At 39.4% G+C, this 20,304-nt stretch overlaps 1 protein-coding gene across 1 annotated transcript; it reads right to left on the minus strand.

Annotated features, from left to right (window-relative positions):
* Positions 1 to 241: 241 nt before the first annotated feature.
* On the minus strand, positions 242 to 5,278 carry ppp1r3cb (protein phosphatase 1, regulatory subunit 3Cb). Its single transcript, XM_060841904.1, has 2 exons — positions 5,166 to 5,278; positions 242 to 4,482 (listed from the first exon to the last, which is right to left on the minus strand). The coding sequence occupies exons 1-2, from the start codon at positions 5,177 to 5,179 to the stop codon at positions 3,543 to 3,545; spliced, it is 954 nt and encodes a 317-aa protein (XP_060697887.1). The 5' UTR covers positions 5,180 to 5,278; the 3' UTR covers positions 242 to 3,542.
* Positions 5,279 to 20,304: the final 15,026 nt, after the last annotated feature.

Raw genomic sequence — 20,304 nt, forward strand, 5'->3', positions numbered from 1 at the left:
TGGCCATTTTTAAATGACTCAAGAATAAACAAGTCGCTTAAAAATGAGTCAAGTTTTAGACAATTTTAAAAAAAACTAATCCAAAAGTTAATTTCAATATCAAGTCCGGTTCCACAGGAATGAATCTTTTGTGTAAACCTTTATAAACTGCTGCGAGTGCTCTTTTCTTCACTGGGTCTTGCAATTGATTTTCATTGTGTGTCAACTTGTATTTCTATTTTAGTTCATAAAAATGATTCAGTAAGGTTTACAATATAAAGCTTTATTTTTCTCCATACAATTTCCTAAAAAACAAAAAGGGCAAGTCTAAAGTGGGTAATTACTCAAAGCATTCCTCCTACAGAAAAATATAAATCTCAGGAGAACTCAGCCAATTGGCTTTATAAATACCATGAAAGCCAAGTTTGAATTATCCCCTTTCGCCAATTCTAATACAGTTGAAGCTGCCAATCATAAAGCATACAGAAAGAAAATGTGTGATCATTTATGTTGAAAGTTATAACTCAATTTTCTTTATTGAATGGCAAAGTACTTTGAGTAAAATGACACTCTCCTTAGACTTTTCCTCCCTTAAAGAATCCCACAACAACAAATCTCAAGTACAAAAATATTTCAGTGATCACAGAGACTGTGTTAACCACTCTGAATACCCTTTCACATTTCCTTTCAATAACTGTCCTTTAAATCTACAGCACACAGGCAGAAGTGTTCACACTAAGATTTCAAATTACACCACAATCACATTACATCAGCTGACAAGTATAATAGACAAAACCTGCAAAGAGCTCAAAGGGCAAAATAAAACTGAAACACAATAAAGGCTATGCTCGTTGTAATAATCATATCAGGTAAAAAATATTATTTTATTAATCACCACCCCAGATGACAGTCTCCAAAGAATATACTTACAGTGGAGATATGTGAATGCTAATTCGTTTAGAAAGGGAAATTACTGTACACCAGTGAAATACATTCAGAGGGAAAGTCAAATTTTGAGGTTATCAACGTGACCAAATCCAGTGTTGGTGCCATCAACAAGATAGGCATAGCAGAAGGTAACAAATGTCAGATGTCAATTAGGAAGTTACTTTCAAAGCCAATGTTGGGCTTTGCAAATCAAGTTTAAAAAGGGGGACGGTCAGGTTTGTCAAGGTGGGTAACTGGAACACGGATACAGATACTCAATCTGTTCCAGGAAATTTGCTGCTCAAAAGAAAAAAAGCACATACAATACAAACAAAGAAAAACTTGATTACTGAAGTCAAAAAACACTAAAGAGGTCATAAAAGCTAATATAAACAAAGAAAACAGTTTAATGAGGGGTTAATTATGTTCTAATTACTCAAGGTATGTAACCTGCTAGCATGACAAGCATTTATGGCTTCATCCCAGTGCACTAAGTTACTTCATAGATTAGTTTAAAAGTCAACTAACTAAAGACAACATGACTATAAATATTTTCCTCCTTTTCAACATGCCTTGTATTTATTTGCATCTTCCATTTTCATCAGTAACTTCATCTTCATCAATTGCAAGCAGAATGCCAAAGAGCATACTTTTCATTTCTCTCTATACATAAGGCACAGTAGTGTTGTGCTTATTACCAGCCTAATAGTCCCAGGACATACCCTACCATAGTAGGTTGAGAATTTGGCATGGATGCACTGCCTTAAAGGAATCAAGTGCTATATCTACTGACATGTTTCATACATTTGGTGAAATAAGAATTTAAGAAAATAAACGGGCCAGGCTAGCATAAATACCAATATCAACTACATATGGCCATTTTCAGAGTTAACAGGATTGGTGTAGGGTAGACACTGTGCCTAAACTGAATGGGAACTTCAGACTGGAGGAGTATTCTTGCAGCTGAGAACCTTCATACTTAAAAACAGTAAAGGAAACAACCATGAAACTGATTCTAGTGTTAGAGGTCTTGTTCATGAAAGATTCGTGAAACTTGAAAGGGAGTTTTCAGGGTTAATTGTGAAACACATACAGGGCATATGCTCAATTGGCAATGAAAATTTGGGATTGGTATTAATTCAATAATACAAGATTTTTATAAGACTTCCAAACAACATAGCAGAAGCAAAAGACCATTGCCATTGTGATACAGTTGACACTGTTTTGCATAGAGAAGCAGAAGGCATAGCAAGTTTTTTCTAGATGGATAGGCCAATGCGTCTTTGATGAACTGTCTTTCTCATCTGAATGTGTTGTGATCTTCAGTTGCATTATTGAACAGCTGTCAGTATTAATAGCTTGAAAACTTAAAGTTTGAAGCCACTGCTTACAGCTGCATAAAATGCTTCCTACATTATGGCAATGCTAGTATCAAAAGACTGAAGAAAAGATTACAGAATCCTACCTACAAGAGAGCAAAGGGATCCATCAGATCCCTTCAAACCAAATCATTGCAGTCTCCAGAAATGTATTACTTTCTAATTATGAACCCATGTGTACCCAAATACAAGTTAATTTTCCAACCTTCAATATGAAGGATCAATTATGAGCACCTCATAGCTAGCTATATGTACATATAGTTAGGAAAAATACAGTGCGCCAGTCACATTTGAAAAAGAGCAGTGCAAAAGATGATAATGTTGGTTGTCTAAACATATTGCTACATACAAACAGGCCTTCTGATTGTCAGGTTTTCCCACCCCTTTAATTTGAATACAAAATAACAGACTGAGGTTAGCTAAAAGCACATAGAACTGAATGTTCATAAGTGTGGAAAACCCTTTGGCTTAATTGATAAAACATTTCCAGAAAGAAGTGAATATTCCCAAAATATAATGCTCATGCATTAGCTGTATTCTGAGGACCTGATCAGTAGAAGGTGTGTTTTATAGCCTACCACAACAACAATTTGAACAAATGTTAGCTTCTCACAGCTGCATCAAATTTGATTTGGAAACCTGCATAGTTAGCATCCAATTATGTCATTCATTCAACCAAAAGGCACTCAGTTGCTTTACAACATGCAATGTATTTTTGGCTACCTTTTAGTTTAGCCTGTCACGTACCCATGGCTAATCACAACATACATAATCAATGAGTTAGTGCTTGCAAGTTATCTAACAGACTGTTAGGTAAAAATGTTTATAGTACATCCTAGTCAGTGCATTAAGTGCTCTAGCTTATTCTATTCAATTCTTTGCACTCTAACAGTCCTTGTTGTTTTAAAATATAGCAAGCATGGCACAAAACACTACAACTCCAGAATGTAACTTTACCATAGAACCTCAAGGATCCAATGTGAATTCTCATATTTGCATACTAATTATCCACATTAGTAACTTACGCTGCACTGAAGTGCATGATACAAACAGCCACTAATCTATTTTAAGATGGCCCTATATGTATATAGGAGTCACACAAAATTAAAAGGTTACAAAGGGAAGCTTTTTGAAAAAGTTACCAAGTTGATTATTAATTTAGTAGGGGCTTTACAGATAAGCAGCATGGTTTTCATAAGTTTTAATATGGAAATTGAGGCAACTCTCCACCAAACAATACAGCAACACTAACATCTGTCACCAATACGGCAGAGCCGTCTCGATCTTTCCCCAGCTTTGCCATTCAGGAAACAGCTCACTCGATGATCGTGGACTTCCAAACTGGTCACATTCAGTCGTCTGCATCTTCACAGGGGTCTTGGTCACCTCATCGCTGAAGGTGATCAGAGTCTGGTTCCTGTCACGTTTCCAATCAATGTGAACAATGCCGTAATTCTTCCCCTCGTTGTTATCCCAATAGATTTGGTGTCCACACTTAAAGGAGATGCAGAACTCGATTCTTTCCTGTGGTGGTACGGATGATGGCAAGTCAATAGCGAAAGAAAATGTGTCTGTTTCAGAACAGCCATAAATATTGTTTAGAAATGTACAGTCCACATCCTTATAACTCTTCCAAGTGTCGAATGTTATCCGGATTTGAACTAATTTATGGTAACTTAGATTCCTCACTGCGACAGTACCCGTGATGAACTTCTCCTGCAGAGTGCAATTTTCAAGGCAGACGAAATTCTTCTTCAGGCGATTTCTAAATTCCACATAGTCTTCAGATGGTGGTGAGAAATCCAGTACCAGGGGCATTCTTTCATTTGCTTTCAGTCCACATGTTGTGTTGTCGAGATCAGTCAGGTCAAACTGTAGTTCAGCAAGCGAGTCTTCACGTTCAGAGAAAAAGTGAACTGCAGTGAGAGAAAAACCTTTATCATCTGCAAAAGCCACTTTCTTTCTTTTGCCTTTGGATTGAGCCCAACCATCATTACACGTTTCAGTTCCACCTTTCAGACTGATGCAGGGCCGCAGGGGCTTCAACCTACTGGTGATGTTCAGCCCTCTGTAAGGATCATAGGGGCCAAGGAAATTCCTCATAGGTGGAGAATGAGCCAAGCAGAGTCTCATGGCTATATCAACTGGCATAATCGAGACAGGTGGTAACGATCTGGTATCCAAGATATGGTAGACCCTGAAACATGAAGTTCAACATGGTCATATTCTGTTTATCTAATGGCAACATTGCAACAAAGCCCCTCAACATCTGGAACTCATTCCGGAAAAGTTAACAGTTAAATCATTTGACAACGTATTTTACGAAGGACGCAACGCATCAACCCCAGTAAAATTAAATAGAGAGAGAAAAAAAACAAATCAGTGTTTGGTACGGCTGCTTTTTTCACCGTTCGCAATATTTTGCTCGCGTTTTCAAAGAACAGCGAGAGCTGCAAAGCGTTTAAAAACTTTTAAAGACAAATCAGGTTGACTTTTATTAAAAGAAATCTGGTCGGCAGATTTGCCGCCGCCGGTGTAATGGGAAACGAGATGCCGCATTATCATGGTGAAGGGTCAATATTTTAATAAAAGTGGGGGAAGAGAGAGAGAATAAAAAATGCAGACCCAAAAAGTTTTGGAGAAAAGCGATCAAATCGGTGGGAGGGTTTGACGCAAATGGTCTCAAGCAAGTTTTCTGGCCGAATAAGGGAAAAGCAAAAGAGGAGTCGAGCAGACAGAGCTTGTAGGTTTAGGACAAGGCTGGCAGTGTTAACACTGGATACATTTAGAGTAACGCAGGAATCGCTACACTGACCAGGGAGTCTCTCTGCGGGAACTGAACCCTCCCTTCCCCGGGGAGGGAAGGCGGGCAGCAATTACCTGGTGCAGTTCATCGGTCTGAGTTAAAGGCTTTTCTCCAATACAGAGATCATAGCGGAGTTACAGCGAGCTTCAAGTACAGTGTCACCCCTACACGTGCCTCTCGGCCGTCGCTCACAGACACGCACGGCGCTGCCCACCACACTTATAAGTGGCCCCGCCCCCTCAGCTCACGTGACAGTGCACCGACACTCAATCGCCGGCCTCCCCCCGCCCCTCTCCACCAATCACAGCCCGGTCATTGTGACGTGGGGGTGTGCCGCCAGGGGGCAGCGCAGGGCGACTTGGGGACAAGTTGGAGAGAGAGACAGAGACAGACATGCTGGGGGTTCGCACTGGCCCCATTGTGCTCAGATTTAACCCATCGTGTTCTGGGATTTCACACACACACACACACACCACTTGGTGCAGCTGAGCCTCCTGAGTCAGAGGCAGGGACAGAGTGAAATTCTAGATAAAAACCGAAAGAACTGCCGATGCTGTAAATCAAACCAAAAAACAGAAGTTGCTGAAAACGTCTGACAGCATCGCTACAGAGAATTCATTTAACAAACTCAGGAAGGGTCACTCCACCCGAAACGTTAAACTCTGATTTCTCTTTAGAGATTTTCAGCATGGAAACAGACCCATCGGTCCAACCGACCAGATATCTGTCCAGAAACTTCTGTCTTAGTTTCTGATTTGCAGTATCCGCAATTCTTTCGATTTTTATTGGGTAAACATTCTATTTCTTTCAATCCATCTGATGGAAATTGACTTTCCAGGAGACAGAAACTTAAAATGTATTAATTGCTGCCTTAAAATAAGACAGTAATGTCTTGGGCACTATACTGGAAAAGTTAAAGATTTTCTCATTTATGACCAAGTAACAACGACCTGTTGACTGAATGACAACCTTGGAGAAGGTAACCATTAAAGCGGTTTTGTTTTTACATAGAAGCTGACGTGCTGACAGGGTTATAATAGGATACTTTCCGCTTCAACAGCTTAGAATTCATGTCAGCGCCCACGATTTTCTCTGTTAAATTAAGTGTTAGTAGATCACAGGTCGAGATGCAGGTAGGGGGGAGGGTGTACACTTGCCCGAATTGTGTTCCAGACATATCCATGAGAACATTTGTAGAGAATGTTTTGAAAAAAAAACTTTGACACGTCCCTAGATGTAAGATAGAAAACCGATTAAACATTTCTACATCTGTCGGCAGCTCATAGCAAAGAAAATCTCATCAGTGCTATAAGAATCAAAACTAAACTCGACTCATTAAAGAGCAAGACTGTTTATTTTGGCCTTATTGCTCTAAACTGCCTGAACCCAGGAAGGAAATGGGAATTTAATTACAAGTGATTCATTATTGCTTTTTAAATGGTGCATGCATAACTGAGACAATTCTCAAATAAGAAATATGAACCGGAAAGCCCTCTCTACCAGAATTACATAAGTGGCTCCCACATACTGTATACAGCTGGAATATTTCTCAATAAAAACTTTGTCAAATACTGGATGTAGGTTTGCTCGCTGAGCTGGAAGGTTCGTTTTCAGATGTTTCATCACCATACCAGGTAACATCATCACTGAGCCTCTGGATGAAGCCTATTTTTTGCCAGAAAACTGTTTGCCAGATAATTGAGATACACAAACCCCATCTGATGAATGCATTGTGAAAACTACAAAGAGGGTTGAAAGGGTTATCAGCCAACTATCTCAAGTCTGGGTGAAAATTACAGCAGCAGCCTAGGGCTGGAAGCAAGTAAGGAGAAAATGTACGCAGCCCAATGGATTAATTGCCAGTTTTACTGGATATTTAGGATGTGACTTTACAAGGATATCTACCAGAATAGAACAAAGTAGAGGCAGTCAAAGAAGGGACAGTGGGTCAATGACAATGTTAAAGATATTACAATTTCAACTGCAAACCCACCATAATAAATTGGAACAGTGAAGTGTGAGTGTTGGATTGTCACAACAGGAAACTTAACATGACTTGTGCCAGAAAAAAAAACTGACCACATTATGACTGAGTGCTCATTCTCCTAGCCTGGAGGTCCACAAACCAGGTTCAATGATTACCTTATTTTGCTTAGTCAGTTTTTCATTCTTGGGCAACCTGCAATTCTTCATCACTAAACATAATAACTATATCACTAAATCTTCACAATACACTGATTGAGGAGAACACTGGGTGATGATTTCACTATGATTGATTACCACCTTCACAGCACTTTCATGAGTAACCCAAAGACACAGTTTAACCATCTGATACCTCCACGTCTCTTTGCTTTTCTGCAAATTGACACATGCTGCTTGTACTTCATCTTATTTACTCTCTCTTAATGCAGGGGAAAATGTGCAAATGTGAAGTATTGCAGATAAATGACAGTCCTGATAATAGGCACTTCAGGGCTGTATAGGACATGGATCTTGGATACACACATGCTCTGCTCTTTCTGGTGCAGATGACAGAGTTGGAGACATTTCACCAGAGCTCTAGTTTGGAGATTAAACAGCAGCACTGTTGCTATGGTGTCTTATAAAAGAATCATAATAAATCAACATCTACTCTACTTTCTGTATTGTTATCCCCAAGTCATCTTTTTCCAGCTTGATTTGGAGATGCTGGTGTTGGACTGGGGTGTACAAAGTTAAAATCACACAACACCATGGTACAGTCCAACAGGTTTAATTGGAAGCACTAGCTTCATCATCTGATGAAGGAGCAACACTCTGAAAGCTAGTGCTTCCAATTAAATCTGTTGGATTATAACCTGGTGTTGTGAGATTCTTAACTTTTTCCAGCTTTAACTCTTTCTTGTTACAAACTGTAATTCCAGCAAGCTAGAATTCTGAATAGTCAAAATGTACATCAATATTAAGCTATCATGTAAGAGTGTGAAATGTATGCTGAAGATTAACAATAATTCATAGTTGCTGCCTTTACATTAGCATGAAGGAGAACTTGATACGATTTTAAAATTAATGGTTGGAAAATTATGTGGGCACACTCATATCCACAGCTAAATTCCCAGTGTTGAAAAAGCTAAATTATTACATTTTATCCATAATTTTAAAAATAGTAGTATCAGTATTTATGATATTTTTTTGCCAATCTCAAACTCCTGATCTCCATTATAAACTGCCTTCTTACCCCAACTTTTCTGTCCCTTCCATTCTCACTAGTATTAAAAAAACTTGCAACGTTTTCATAGATTTTTTAATTAGAAGGAAACAATTTCCTTTATCCTTTGTGGTTCAGGTTCTCACAGATGAATCATGAACTCAGGCTAAAGATGATAATTTTCACTTTACAGAGATGTTTCTTCCCTTTGTTGACTTTCTGTTAGGAGGTAAATAGGTTGGGGCTTTTTTTCTCTGGAGCGTTGGAGGCTGAGGGATGACCTTATAGAGGTATATAAAATCATGAGGAACATGGATAGGGTGAATAGCCAAGATCTTTTTCCCCCCCAAGGCAGGGGAGTCTAAAACTAGAGGGCATAGTTTTAAGATGAGAGGAGAAAGATTTAAAAAGGATCTGAAAGGTAACATTTTCACACATAGGCATATGGAATGAGCTGCCAGAAGTAGTGGTGGAGGTGGGTACAATTGCAACATTTAAAAGGCATCTGAATGGGTATATGAATAGGAAGGATTGAGAGAGATATGGGCCAAATGCTGGCAAATGGGAGTAGACCCAGATTGGGATGCCTGCTTAGTGTTGATGGGTTGGACCGAACAGACTGATTCTATGCAGTATGCCTCTATGGCCTGGGATATTCAAGAATCAGAAATAAAGGAATGCTAACCAGGATAATCTTGACAGGTGAACCAGGTTCGCTCCTACATCACCTTGCTTATTAGAGATTGGCTAGTTGAAAATTCATGAGAGGAGCCTTTTGGTATTCATTAACTACATGACATTGTACTCTAATGAGCAAATGCTTATTGATAAAGACCTGTTGCAAAATTGGAATGAATCGTTATACATCTTCAATCTATGGTTGATTTCTCAAGGAAAAGCAATGACATTCTTTTCTTTACCATAAACACATGCTGCCTTGAGGTAAATTGGAACGTACAACTCAAGTTGCAACAGCAAAATTCTGTTGTTGCTGAACATTTGAAATAATGTCAGAAAACACTGGATGCTTTCAGTAGAGCTGGCAGGAACTGTGCACAAAAAAAAAATCAATCTTCTATGTGGTGTGCAAAATGTCTACTGTAGCTGCATGGTTGCATCTTAATTTCTACACTGTGCCAGAATGATTAACAGCCAAGTCTATAAGAATGATGGGATAAAGTGGCCAACTTCACAGGAACAATAGCCTACTGTACAAAGCAGAATGAGGCAACGCTAGTTAAGCAGGAATTTGGTGATAAGGGCTACTAAAACATTGCTTGACCTTTGTGGTTATCAAGGCTACTAAATCAAAGATGAGAGGGAGGACAATGATACAAACGCATCTTATCTGTACTACCCTTGGATGGACAATCTTAGAATTGAACATTCAAGGGAAAATATATAAAAGTAAGTGTTTTGGAGATATCAGCGCATAAATTGGGAACAGCCACCTCAGAAACAGGACATTGAGCTCAGAGCAGGACAGACCCAGCTGAGTGAATGGAGCCTGGTGGGCTAGTTCTCACCAATACAAGTAATACTTAAGTCTCAACAGACAATCTGAGGCAGTTTTGTTTGTAATGTGATCCATTGTTAAACTGAGTGATAAATAAAGAAGTAGGTGCATTAACAGTACAAGCTATAATCAATGTGTTCATTGGCATTGACCTCGAGAGGGCAATAGACGACATTTCTGCCCTAAAGCCTTTGTTTTTATATAATGACTGCACATGAGTAGAGCCAGCAATTGTATCAATGGATTCCAACATTCCCCTTTCCTTAAAGCAAAAGAAAAATACACGATCATTTGCACTTTACCCCATGCACACAGTCCCTAAAGAAACTATAATACATGGATCAAAAAAAAATGATGTGATTGTTCTTGTTGGTTCCAATCTTGCCTATCCTTACATGTGCAATGCACACACTGACAGCAATTTAAGCAGTGAGACACACAAGTCCCAACAGATGAGATATCCACCATTTCTAGTTGTATATCAGCAGCTAGTGGACAAAAACAATTATGTTAATATTTAAAGAGTGGGTGGCACCTACATGTGTCAATAGCAGCCATGTGGCATTCGCTAGCATGAAACAGACACTCTCACCATCAGGTGATTGTGGCATAGCTTCCAGAAGAACTATATAATAGTATTGAAGACTAGTATACAGGCTCTGCAGGCAAGGAGCAGGTCAGCCTAGGGATCTTAGTGAAGTAAGTCTGCCATCCTTACCATCCTGTGGCTTACATGTGACTTTAGACACTAATGTGGTCGATTCTTAAATACCCTCTGAAATGGCTGAGAAATCTACTCAAACATATGAAGCTGCTACAAAATCCAAAATAAAACTAAACAGACCAGCTGAGAATGACCAAGGCACTGGAAAAGAATGACACAGCCAGCCCTAATTGCCCTGTAACAACAATGAATCATTACTAACATCTGGGACTGGTGCAAACATTAGGTGTGCCAGAGACTAATCAGCAATGGTCTTACTTTTTGAGTCAGTGTATGGCTGTATCCCAGATACCTCCAGCACCATTCCTGGATTCCTCCTACCTCACTGGCAGGACAGATTCACCAGAGGTGGCATCACAATGGTCTGCAGTTGTGAGAGTTTCTCTGGGAGTCCTTAACATTGTTTCCATAATCCATGAAGCCTCATGGCATCAGATCAAACATGGGCAAGAACATCACTTGCTGAATATCACCTATTGTACCACCACCACTTCAACTGCTGAATCAATGCTCTAAGATGTTGAACACCAATTTGAAGAAACACTGAAGGTGGTAAGGAGACAAATGTACTCTGGGATAGTGGACATGGCTGCTGCACTAAGTCTGCAGCAGGTTACGAGGAAACCAATAGGAAAAGCTTACATCCTCACTCTTACCAAACTACATTACAGATGCATTGTCCACGACAGTATCAGCAGGAGTAAGCACTGGAAGTCCTTGTGGAGGGATTTCTAATGTCACAATGAAGATTCAGTCCATGTTGTGTGGCACTTTTACCTTGCTTAATTAGATATTAAACAGATCTAGCAACTCAAAACTGAGCTCCTGAGTGCTGAAAGTTAGCAGCATTATCAGAACTAAATATGATTAGATTAGATTACTTCCAGTGTGGAAACAGGCCCTTCGGCCCAACAAATCCACACCAACCCAGACCCATTCCCCTACATCTGCCCCTGCACCTAACACTAGGGGCAATTTAGCATAGCCAATTCACCTAACCTGCACATTTTTGGATTGTGGGAGGAAACCCACGCAGACACGGGGAGAATGTGCAAACTCCACACAGTCAGTCGCCTGAGGCGGGAATCAAACCACTGTGCCACCGTACCACCCACTGCAATAATCTGCATAATCTGCAACCTCATACCTCTTAATCCCTTTGTGATAGAGAGAGCTAAGCAATACCACAACCTTTAGATTTGATCTGAGCTTTGCAGTTCTGCCACATTCAATTGAGAATGGTGAAAATTTAACATCTAACTGCAGAAGCCTCCACACACATCCCCATCCTCAATGATGGGGCAGCACAGCACAACACTATCACTGTGTAAAACAGCAGCTGCCACACTGTACCCTGCGCTATGTTATGCTGTTGTACTCATAATACTATCTGCCTGTTAAGCATCTAAGACAACATTTTCACTATACACCAGTACAGGTTAGGAGTATTAAACCAAATCAAAACAATGTTAAGAACAAGGCTGAAATATTTGTAATCATCTTCAGTCAGAGGTGGTGAGGGAATAATCCATCTCTCTCTCTCTCTCTGCCTGAGGCCCCTATCATCACTAGTCTTCAGCCAATTCAATTCACTCCACATGATATTATCACAATGAAATAAAGTATACATTACACTTCTTCAAAACTCAGCAATTAACTTATAGCTTTGGACTTTGGGGGTTGGGGGTTTGAGGTAAACAGTTAAAGGTTAGCAAGGTAAATTAAAATGCCACCAAAGTTACCCAACTTGAAAGTAGCCAAATTAATTAATTTTCAAGGGAATGTTTAAAGAAAATGGCTGTCACTGATCATTACACCCTATTAAAGGTATCCAAGGGTAATTTACTGCAGCATTACAATTAATTACCTGGAATGTCTAATTCACACTGACACCTTCAAATTCCTCTGGGAGTGAGACTGCCTTACTCAACCCCAATAAAGACCTACATCCACAACTCATGATGCAAAGAGGATTGAAATCTCCTGATCCATATCAAAGACCTCCATAATTTCACAATCCAATTTTTATTTCTTAGTGAAGGCTAACATGAGTACAGTTCTTACCTCATCACTGATGACAGTTGCTTGTATTCAAGTTCTTTTTTCAACTCTGTGTCTTTTAAAAAAAACTCTGTCATTGATACTACAATGGTTGTCAGCTTCTGATAAAATCTCTTGTGAAACAGGTATTGGAAAATTCAAAACCAAAATGAATCACCCAATTGTTAATGACCTCTACAAAATTGCAGAGTAAAGTTTTAATAATTCTCCACTGCTTGTAACATCTACAATCTTTCTTACAGCTATCAAAATCCACTCAATCCATTTCTGGTGCATGTGTTGTGTAAAATGGCTACTCCCTACTGACCTCATTTACATATAGTGACATCAGTGATGAGTTAAGCATGGCAGTATATTTATATACTCTGGTGTAGATGTAGTGTCCCTACCTCTCAGAAAGGAGGCCAGGGTTCAGGTCCCATCTGTTCTTCTTAAATGCTGTGGGAACCAAAAAGGCAGCAGAGTAAGATTTCTGAGCCAGAGCTCATGTGTTCTGACTACTTTTCTTTTTTCCTTAATTTTCTGTCTATAATTTTATACATCTCTTGTCCTGAGCCTGGAACCGCATCGCTGCAGCGAGAGCCCACTGCAGACCTTGAGTAAGCCCACCACGGCACTGGAACAGGTGCAACGAGGGCCTCAAGTGAGCCCAGTGTGGACCTCGACTGGGTCTAGCTCAGAGGAGACCAAGCTCAATGCGGTCATTTAGTGGGCTCAATGGAGATAAGAGCAAGCCCTGTGTGAACCTCAAATGAGCCAAGTGCAGAGGAGAGTGAGCCCAGTTTACTTTTCTGTGGCGAGTACAGGATCTAGCATCAGAATTGGTGGCTGCTGCGTCGGCGGAGGCAATGTCTGTGAGATAGGGTCAATGGTGAAAGATGGTGCTTGAGGATCGGTGACTTTGTCACTGGTTGTGTCCAGCGCTGGTGGCAAAGTGGTGATGGATGGGCATCACAGAGACATCAATGAGGTGGGTCAGTGGTAAGAGACACGATTCTGACATTTGCAAGTCTGTTGCCAGCAGTGGCACAGTGGTCATGGAGTACTGGTACAGCGGTGAAAGATGGTGCCTGAGGATCAGTGACTTCAATGTTGGTTGGGGCAGATGTAGACGTTAATTGGCACAGGCTTGGAGGGCCGAAAGGCCTGTTTTTGTGCTGTAATGTTCTTTGTTTTAGATGGTGGCGAGGCGATGGAGGAAGGATGGCGATGGTGTCGTTGATGGTGATAAGTTGGCTTAGGACTGATTGGTCTTTCTTTAAGCTATATCTTTCTTCTCCTTATTCTTAAATTATTTGAAATGGTGCCAAATTGTGGTGACAAATTAAAGTTTTCTACAAGGGCTTTCACTGTATTTTATTGTACTTTTACTGTAAAATATGCAAGGCTATAAAATCATTCATTCATGCTACAGATACATGTCATAACATTTCCAATTGACGCATTCAAATATATCTACAAAAGTAACAAGTTTGTAACGTCTCATCAGAACTTTCAGTGTATTAGTCAGTTTCGTAGGCACATGCATTGGTACCCTTTTGTTCTTGGCAATGTCTGCAGGTCAGATTCCAGAAGGTGGCACAGGTCAAGACGCTGTTTCAGCATTTCTAGCAATGGCAGGATCGGCAATAGATTCTTGGCTTCTTGTCAATCTTGTTTCTCAACAATTTACTTCTTAGTTTCCTGCGTTTCTTATTACAATGTGCCATACTGAGCTTGGAGGGTTAGTTGCGAGCAATGCCACAACATTTTTGCACTGATCCAAACAATATACTCAATGAAACATATTTCACCTTGAAGATGGGGGCATGGTGGACACATCAGATTATTTGCTCAAGCAATGGGAATCTGCCCCAGCACTCCCAATGAGGAATAAAAAACAAAATTGGACTGAAGTATGTAAGGCTTTAATTCCAGAATTTTTCTGATGCTAAGCAGAAGCAAACCAAATGTTATTAAAATAAATGATCTACAAAATGGATGTCATACTGATAGTGTATTTTAATCTAAATGTAAGGGAAGTTCTAGGGCCAGTGACATACATTTTTTTAAAAGAGTCTTTTAACATCCTGAACATAAGGATTTATATTCTTTTAATATGTTTTGCTGCACCTTCCAGCCCAACTGTGTTTTTTTTTGAAAAAGTATTTGCTGCTTATTCAAAACAATCCTACCCTTTCTAGCAGTAAATACCTTTAAAAACAAATAAAAAGTAACAAGTTCTAATTAGCAAGCACATTAACACATCATTTAAAAGCAAACAGGATGCATTTAAACTTATTGTTCCATTGCACAGATCTCAGGAAGATACAATACCTTTAAGTCAGCTAGATGAGATCATAACGTGATGCTGAAGAACACCTGGTCTCCATCATACTCTGTATATATTCAGTCAATAGACAACTCAAAGATAACTCAATGTGGGGGGCTCTTGGGGTCCAGTAGTATTTGCTCTAACAAACAGCCCAGTTTCAAGTCCCACCTATTCCAGAGATGTGTGATAATATTGCTGAACAGGTTTAAAAAATGTATAACTCAGATTTAAAAATCACACCACACCAGGTTATAGTCCAACAGGTTTAATTGGAAGCACTAGCTTTCGGAGTGCCGCTCCCTTCATCAGGTGATTATGGATTAATACATTTTAAAAAAAGCTCAAAAGTCACCTCGCTGCCATGCCAACAGCACCATTGTTTAGTGGTCTGTGAAAGTGGGCTAAGTGCTTGAAAATCAAGATCACCAATGATTTTAATGGAGGTACTCCTCAGGTAATGACAACAATAGCCTGCATGCATATGGCACTTTCAAATAGCATAAAGTCCCAAATTGCTTCACAGAAGCATTATGAAACAAAAAATTGACAATGAGACGCTTAACTCCTAGATCAAATGGTATTTTTAAGCAGAATCCTTAAGAAAGGAAAAAAAAAGAAACTTCAGGAAACTGTGGAATAACATAATTTGTGGTATAAGGCACATTCCAAAATGTTCTCACTTCTGCACTGTTCAACTGTTGCCAAAACATAGATGCACTTTCAGTTGCCTAGATTCCAAGCTCTGAAATTATTTCTTTAAAATTATCTGTACAACAACAGATGAATAGACACTGCACAAATCACCAGAGAAGAATGTTCACTCCCAGTGGGGGTAAACTTCAGTGGTGAAGGACACTCAGCCTCAGATCTTCAGACGTACGTCCACCACGGTGGACTTCTGGACACACAACACAGAGTCACCAGGCAGAGGCTGATAGCCAAGATCAATACCCATGAGGGTGGCCTCAACCGAGATCTTTGGTTCATGTCACACTACAGGTGACCCCACCACACTATACGCTATCACACAAGCACACATATATACACACACACACACACTCACACTGACCCTCTCTCATACACCTGCTCTCTCTCTCACTCACACACACTCACGTGCACACCCTCTCACAGGCATATACTCTGTCACACCTGCATGCACACTCTCTCAAGCACGCACATTCTATCCCTCTCTCACAAGCACACTTTTCATCTCCTTCTCTTCCTCACACACACACACGCATACACTCATTTATGTCTATGGAGTGAATTTGCATTTGCATTTGCGGATATATTCTATTTTGTTCAAAAAGCACACAATCTATAGGAAGTCAGTCCATGTGACATTTGGTAAATTCCTCCTTTGGAAATAAAACCAGTTTGGGATACAGACAAACTCTAATCTTATACCTTTAATGTACTGTCTGAGCTGTCACCTTTTTTTATATACTTATAAAACTTTAAGTTATCTCAGGACAGTGACTTAAAAGAAATTCTGGGATTTACGTTTTGATCAATCAAGATCTGAATCCCCATTCTAAGTGATTAAAGACTTAACTGCATCTAGATTTGTCTAATACATCGCATCAGTAATATGACACTTTGATCTTTTACTTTTAAATTTTGTGTCCTATGTACCCCGCCCCACTAGCTACCTGATGAAGGAGCAGCACTTCAAAAGGTTGTATTTTCAAATAAACCTGTTGGACTATAGCCTAGTGTTGTGAGATTTTTAAACTCTGTCCACCCCAGTGCAACACTGCACCTCCACATCATTTCACATTTAAGACACACCTTATAATCTAATTTTTTTTATCAAGCTTTTGGTCATATAGTCTAATATTGATTTAAGTGGCTCAGTGTAATATTTTGTTTATAATGCTCCTATGAAGCATCTTCAGAATGTTTTATTATGCTAATGGTGTAATGAAAATTAATTCATGACTATTTCATTGGAACAAGTGTCAGGGAAAAGCTATGTCAGTACTATCCTCATGGTGATGCACAGCCTATGTATATGGCTGTGCTTAGGTTCTGCAGGCTAAGTAAGCATGGATCAGTCACAAAGGTGCATGAGTAAAGGTGGGAAAGATAGGTTACCTGTTGTGAAGGTGTACAGCCTTTGGTTTCCTTCCCCTACCTCAACAATACCTAAGTAACAGAACACAATGTAAGGAATAGAAGCAAGATTTAGCCCCTTGAGATTGTTACATCATTCAATAACATGACAGTTGGTTTTCTGCCTCAGCTTCACCTTCCTACACTGTCCCATGTCCCTGGTTTTCCATGGTATCTGATTGAATGTACTTAGCGACTGAGCATCAACAGTTCTCTGGGAGCAGAGATTTTCAACGATCCACTATCCTCTAAGTAAAGAACTATCATCTGACCTCATAGTTAACACTTTATTCTGAGATTGTGACACCTGTTCCAGACTCTTCTGCCAGAGGAAACATCCTACTAGTATCTACCAAATCAAGTGCCATCAGAATCTCATACAGATATACTCTCAACCAAAAACAAACAAGTTGTAATGAAAAATCTAACAATACCACTGACTTTCTGAAATACGAGATTCTGCCTGCCTTTTTACGCTACCAATATTACACACTTCTGGAATTGTATTCAGGAAATCACACTTTCAGAGATGGTAACTGCCTTTTCTTTCATTGACTTGTTCTTTTAAAGTTGCTCTAATTTGCACAAACTTCTTGCATTTAAATCCACCTTCCAGAAGATCACATAAAGCACAAACCAAGAAGGCATCTGACAAAAAAAATTCCAGCATAAATATCATGGTTACCAGCTCCATTTTGTGCTTTCCACTTAAACAAATTATTAACAACAACAGTACTAAATGTATATATTCATGGAGTATTGCATGCATGTCTTTCAGGGAAAGCTAGATAAGAGAAAGGATCAGGAGGACATGAGGATGAGATGAACTAGAATGGACCTTTTTCTTTTGGAAATAAACTGAGCCCTTCTGGGAATCTTTAACAGTATGCACTGCTTGCTGAGATGTTCCTCCATCTTGTAGATTTTTGACGATTCAGATATAAGCAAACATATTTATTGAAGTGCTGACAGTGTTTCAATGAGTTGTCTCCTCCTTCTTGGTCACTTGGAGGATGCATTTTGCCTGGCAGGGGATTCATATATTTTCTTTGTTAAACAAATCCACAGGTGCTCTAATGTCAACCCAAGATGTGTGAATTAGAGAAACAGTTGGCATGGTTTGGGTCTTCCTTCGTTTCTTAACATTTTGCAAGGTTCATTTTGACTGACTGGACATATCTTTCTGTAAACTTGAATTGCCAAAAGTAATCAGGTGATGTAAAAGCCATATTGTTCAGCAAATTCCTCAGAATCTCCAGATGTGAATCGGATGCCATTGTCACATATTAAACAATTAGGAATCTCTTGCTAAGCAAACAGAACTTGTACTGCTGAGATGATGTAGCTGTCGAGTCTTTGATTTTCCAGATAAAAGGGAACTTTGAGGTTAGTCTGCAATTATGAGACTGCATTCTTATAATTGTGTATAAATAAATTGGTTCCCATTGTGTGTCATGCTCTGGGATTATTATCATCAAGATTAAACCACCATTTCTGGCATCGAGCCTGCCAAAACCTTATGCCCCTGCCAGTACTGGCATGATTACTTCCAGTGTTGGAGTAGGGTTGAGTCCCTCTTTATGACTTCATAAAGATCTCTGAATTCGAGGCAAATTCTTAGTCATCCATTTGGCTTCTCTCTCATTATGATGCAATTTACTTCAAGGCTCTGAGACTCTGATAATTATGTTCTTTTCATCAATCTCTTGGGGCTCTCTTTCAAACTTTCCTTTTCGTTTTGATGGTATTTTATATGAGAGATGAATCACTGGTTTCATTGTTGGGTCAATGGGAATTTAGCATTGCGTAAATAAATGAGTGCTCACAAAGTTACTTCTCTGTGACCCTTCAAAACACAGATTTAAGACTAGTGCAGTCAGCAATTCCCAGATTAGTAACTGCAAAATCATGCTGATTAAACAAATTATGTTCTGCTTTTGCACTGCATTCACCAGATTCCTATAACTTTCCAATTTCACATGCCAAGTTGTAATTATTTTTAAAATGTATTCTATGTTGAATAATTAAATAGTCAATACATTTTTTTCAACCAAGCGCTGTACCAATTTATATCTGAGGAAGAGAATCTTTTATAAAAGGTAAAGTCTGATAGCTACACTATTTTGATTAGCCTTGATCTTCTGGAGGGAGGAGTGGTGGCCAGAGGGAGAAAAAGAGGCAAGTAGGGGAAGAGGAATTTGTTGCATATTTAACCTCAAATTGATCAGGGATTTTGCTAGTCTTTTCAGTTCTTCTGGTAATTCACAAGGTTGATGATGGGATACTATGTGCATACATTGTGATATAGATGTAGTGCAACAATATCTCCACACAAAAAGACTCCACGAGTTGTACTCGTCACTTTCAAGAATTACCAGAAAAAGAAGATATTGTGATTACTAGGGCAACACAGTGGCTCAGAGGTTAGCACTACTACCTCACAGCGCCAAGGACCCGGGTTTGATTCCAGCCTTAGGTGACTGTCTGCGTAGAGTTTGCACAATCTCCCCATGTCTGCATGGGCTTCCTCCGGATGCTCCAGTTTCCTCCCACAGATCAAAGGTGTTTCGCTACGTGGATTAATCATGCCAAATTGCCCATTGTGTCCAGGGATATGCAAGCTAGGTTGATTAGCCATGGGAAAATGTAGGCTTCAGGGATATATAGAGTTGGATCTGGGTGGGATGCTTTTCAGAGGGTTGGTGTGGACTTGATAGGCCAAATGGCCTTTTTCCACACTGTAGGGGCTCTATGAGCTTTCACTATTTTATGGTACAGGCTCTTTGCTATGTCATTATTCATGTGTACCTGTAATGACAAAGAAATTATATTTGTGAAAAAAAAACACATTTTAAGTTACTGATGTGCAAGAATACAGTGAAAATCCCTCCTAAAAACTCTACACAATTGGCATAGTCAAAAAATGTAAGGTTCAGACCATAACAATGTTCACCTTTCAGTACAGTGTAATGCAAGTAACAACCAAAATGGCTTGAGATCCACTATATACTTAGTAGCAATGTGTATAAAAGGATTACATACTCATGTTTATTTTACTGCTATATATTTTTCCCCTTACATTGTGCAAACAGCAGTTAAACGTTTCACTAATTGGTGGATAGTGTCATCAGTCCTATTAAAACAAAAACAAACGGCAATGTATGTGCACATCACCAGAATTTATTTTCAATAGAATGATGCATTTTCCATTTGCACTGCTGGAATAAAAGCTGTGGGTTGTCAAGATGAATATTGCCAGGAATCAACAAATTTCAATAATATATGAAGAGCACTAT

The sequence above is a fragment of the Hemiscyllium ocellatum genome, chromosome 22, assembly GCF_020745735.1.
Source record: "Hemiscyllium ocellatum isolate sHemOce1 chromosome 22, sHemOce1.pat.X.cur, whole genome shotgun sequence".
In the NCBI taxonomy this organism is placed as follows: domain Eukaryota; kingdom Metazoa; phylum Chordata; class Chondrichthyes; order Orectolobiformes; family Hemiscylliidae; genus Hemiscyllium; species Hemiscyllium ocellatum.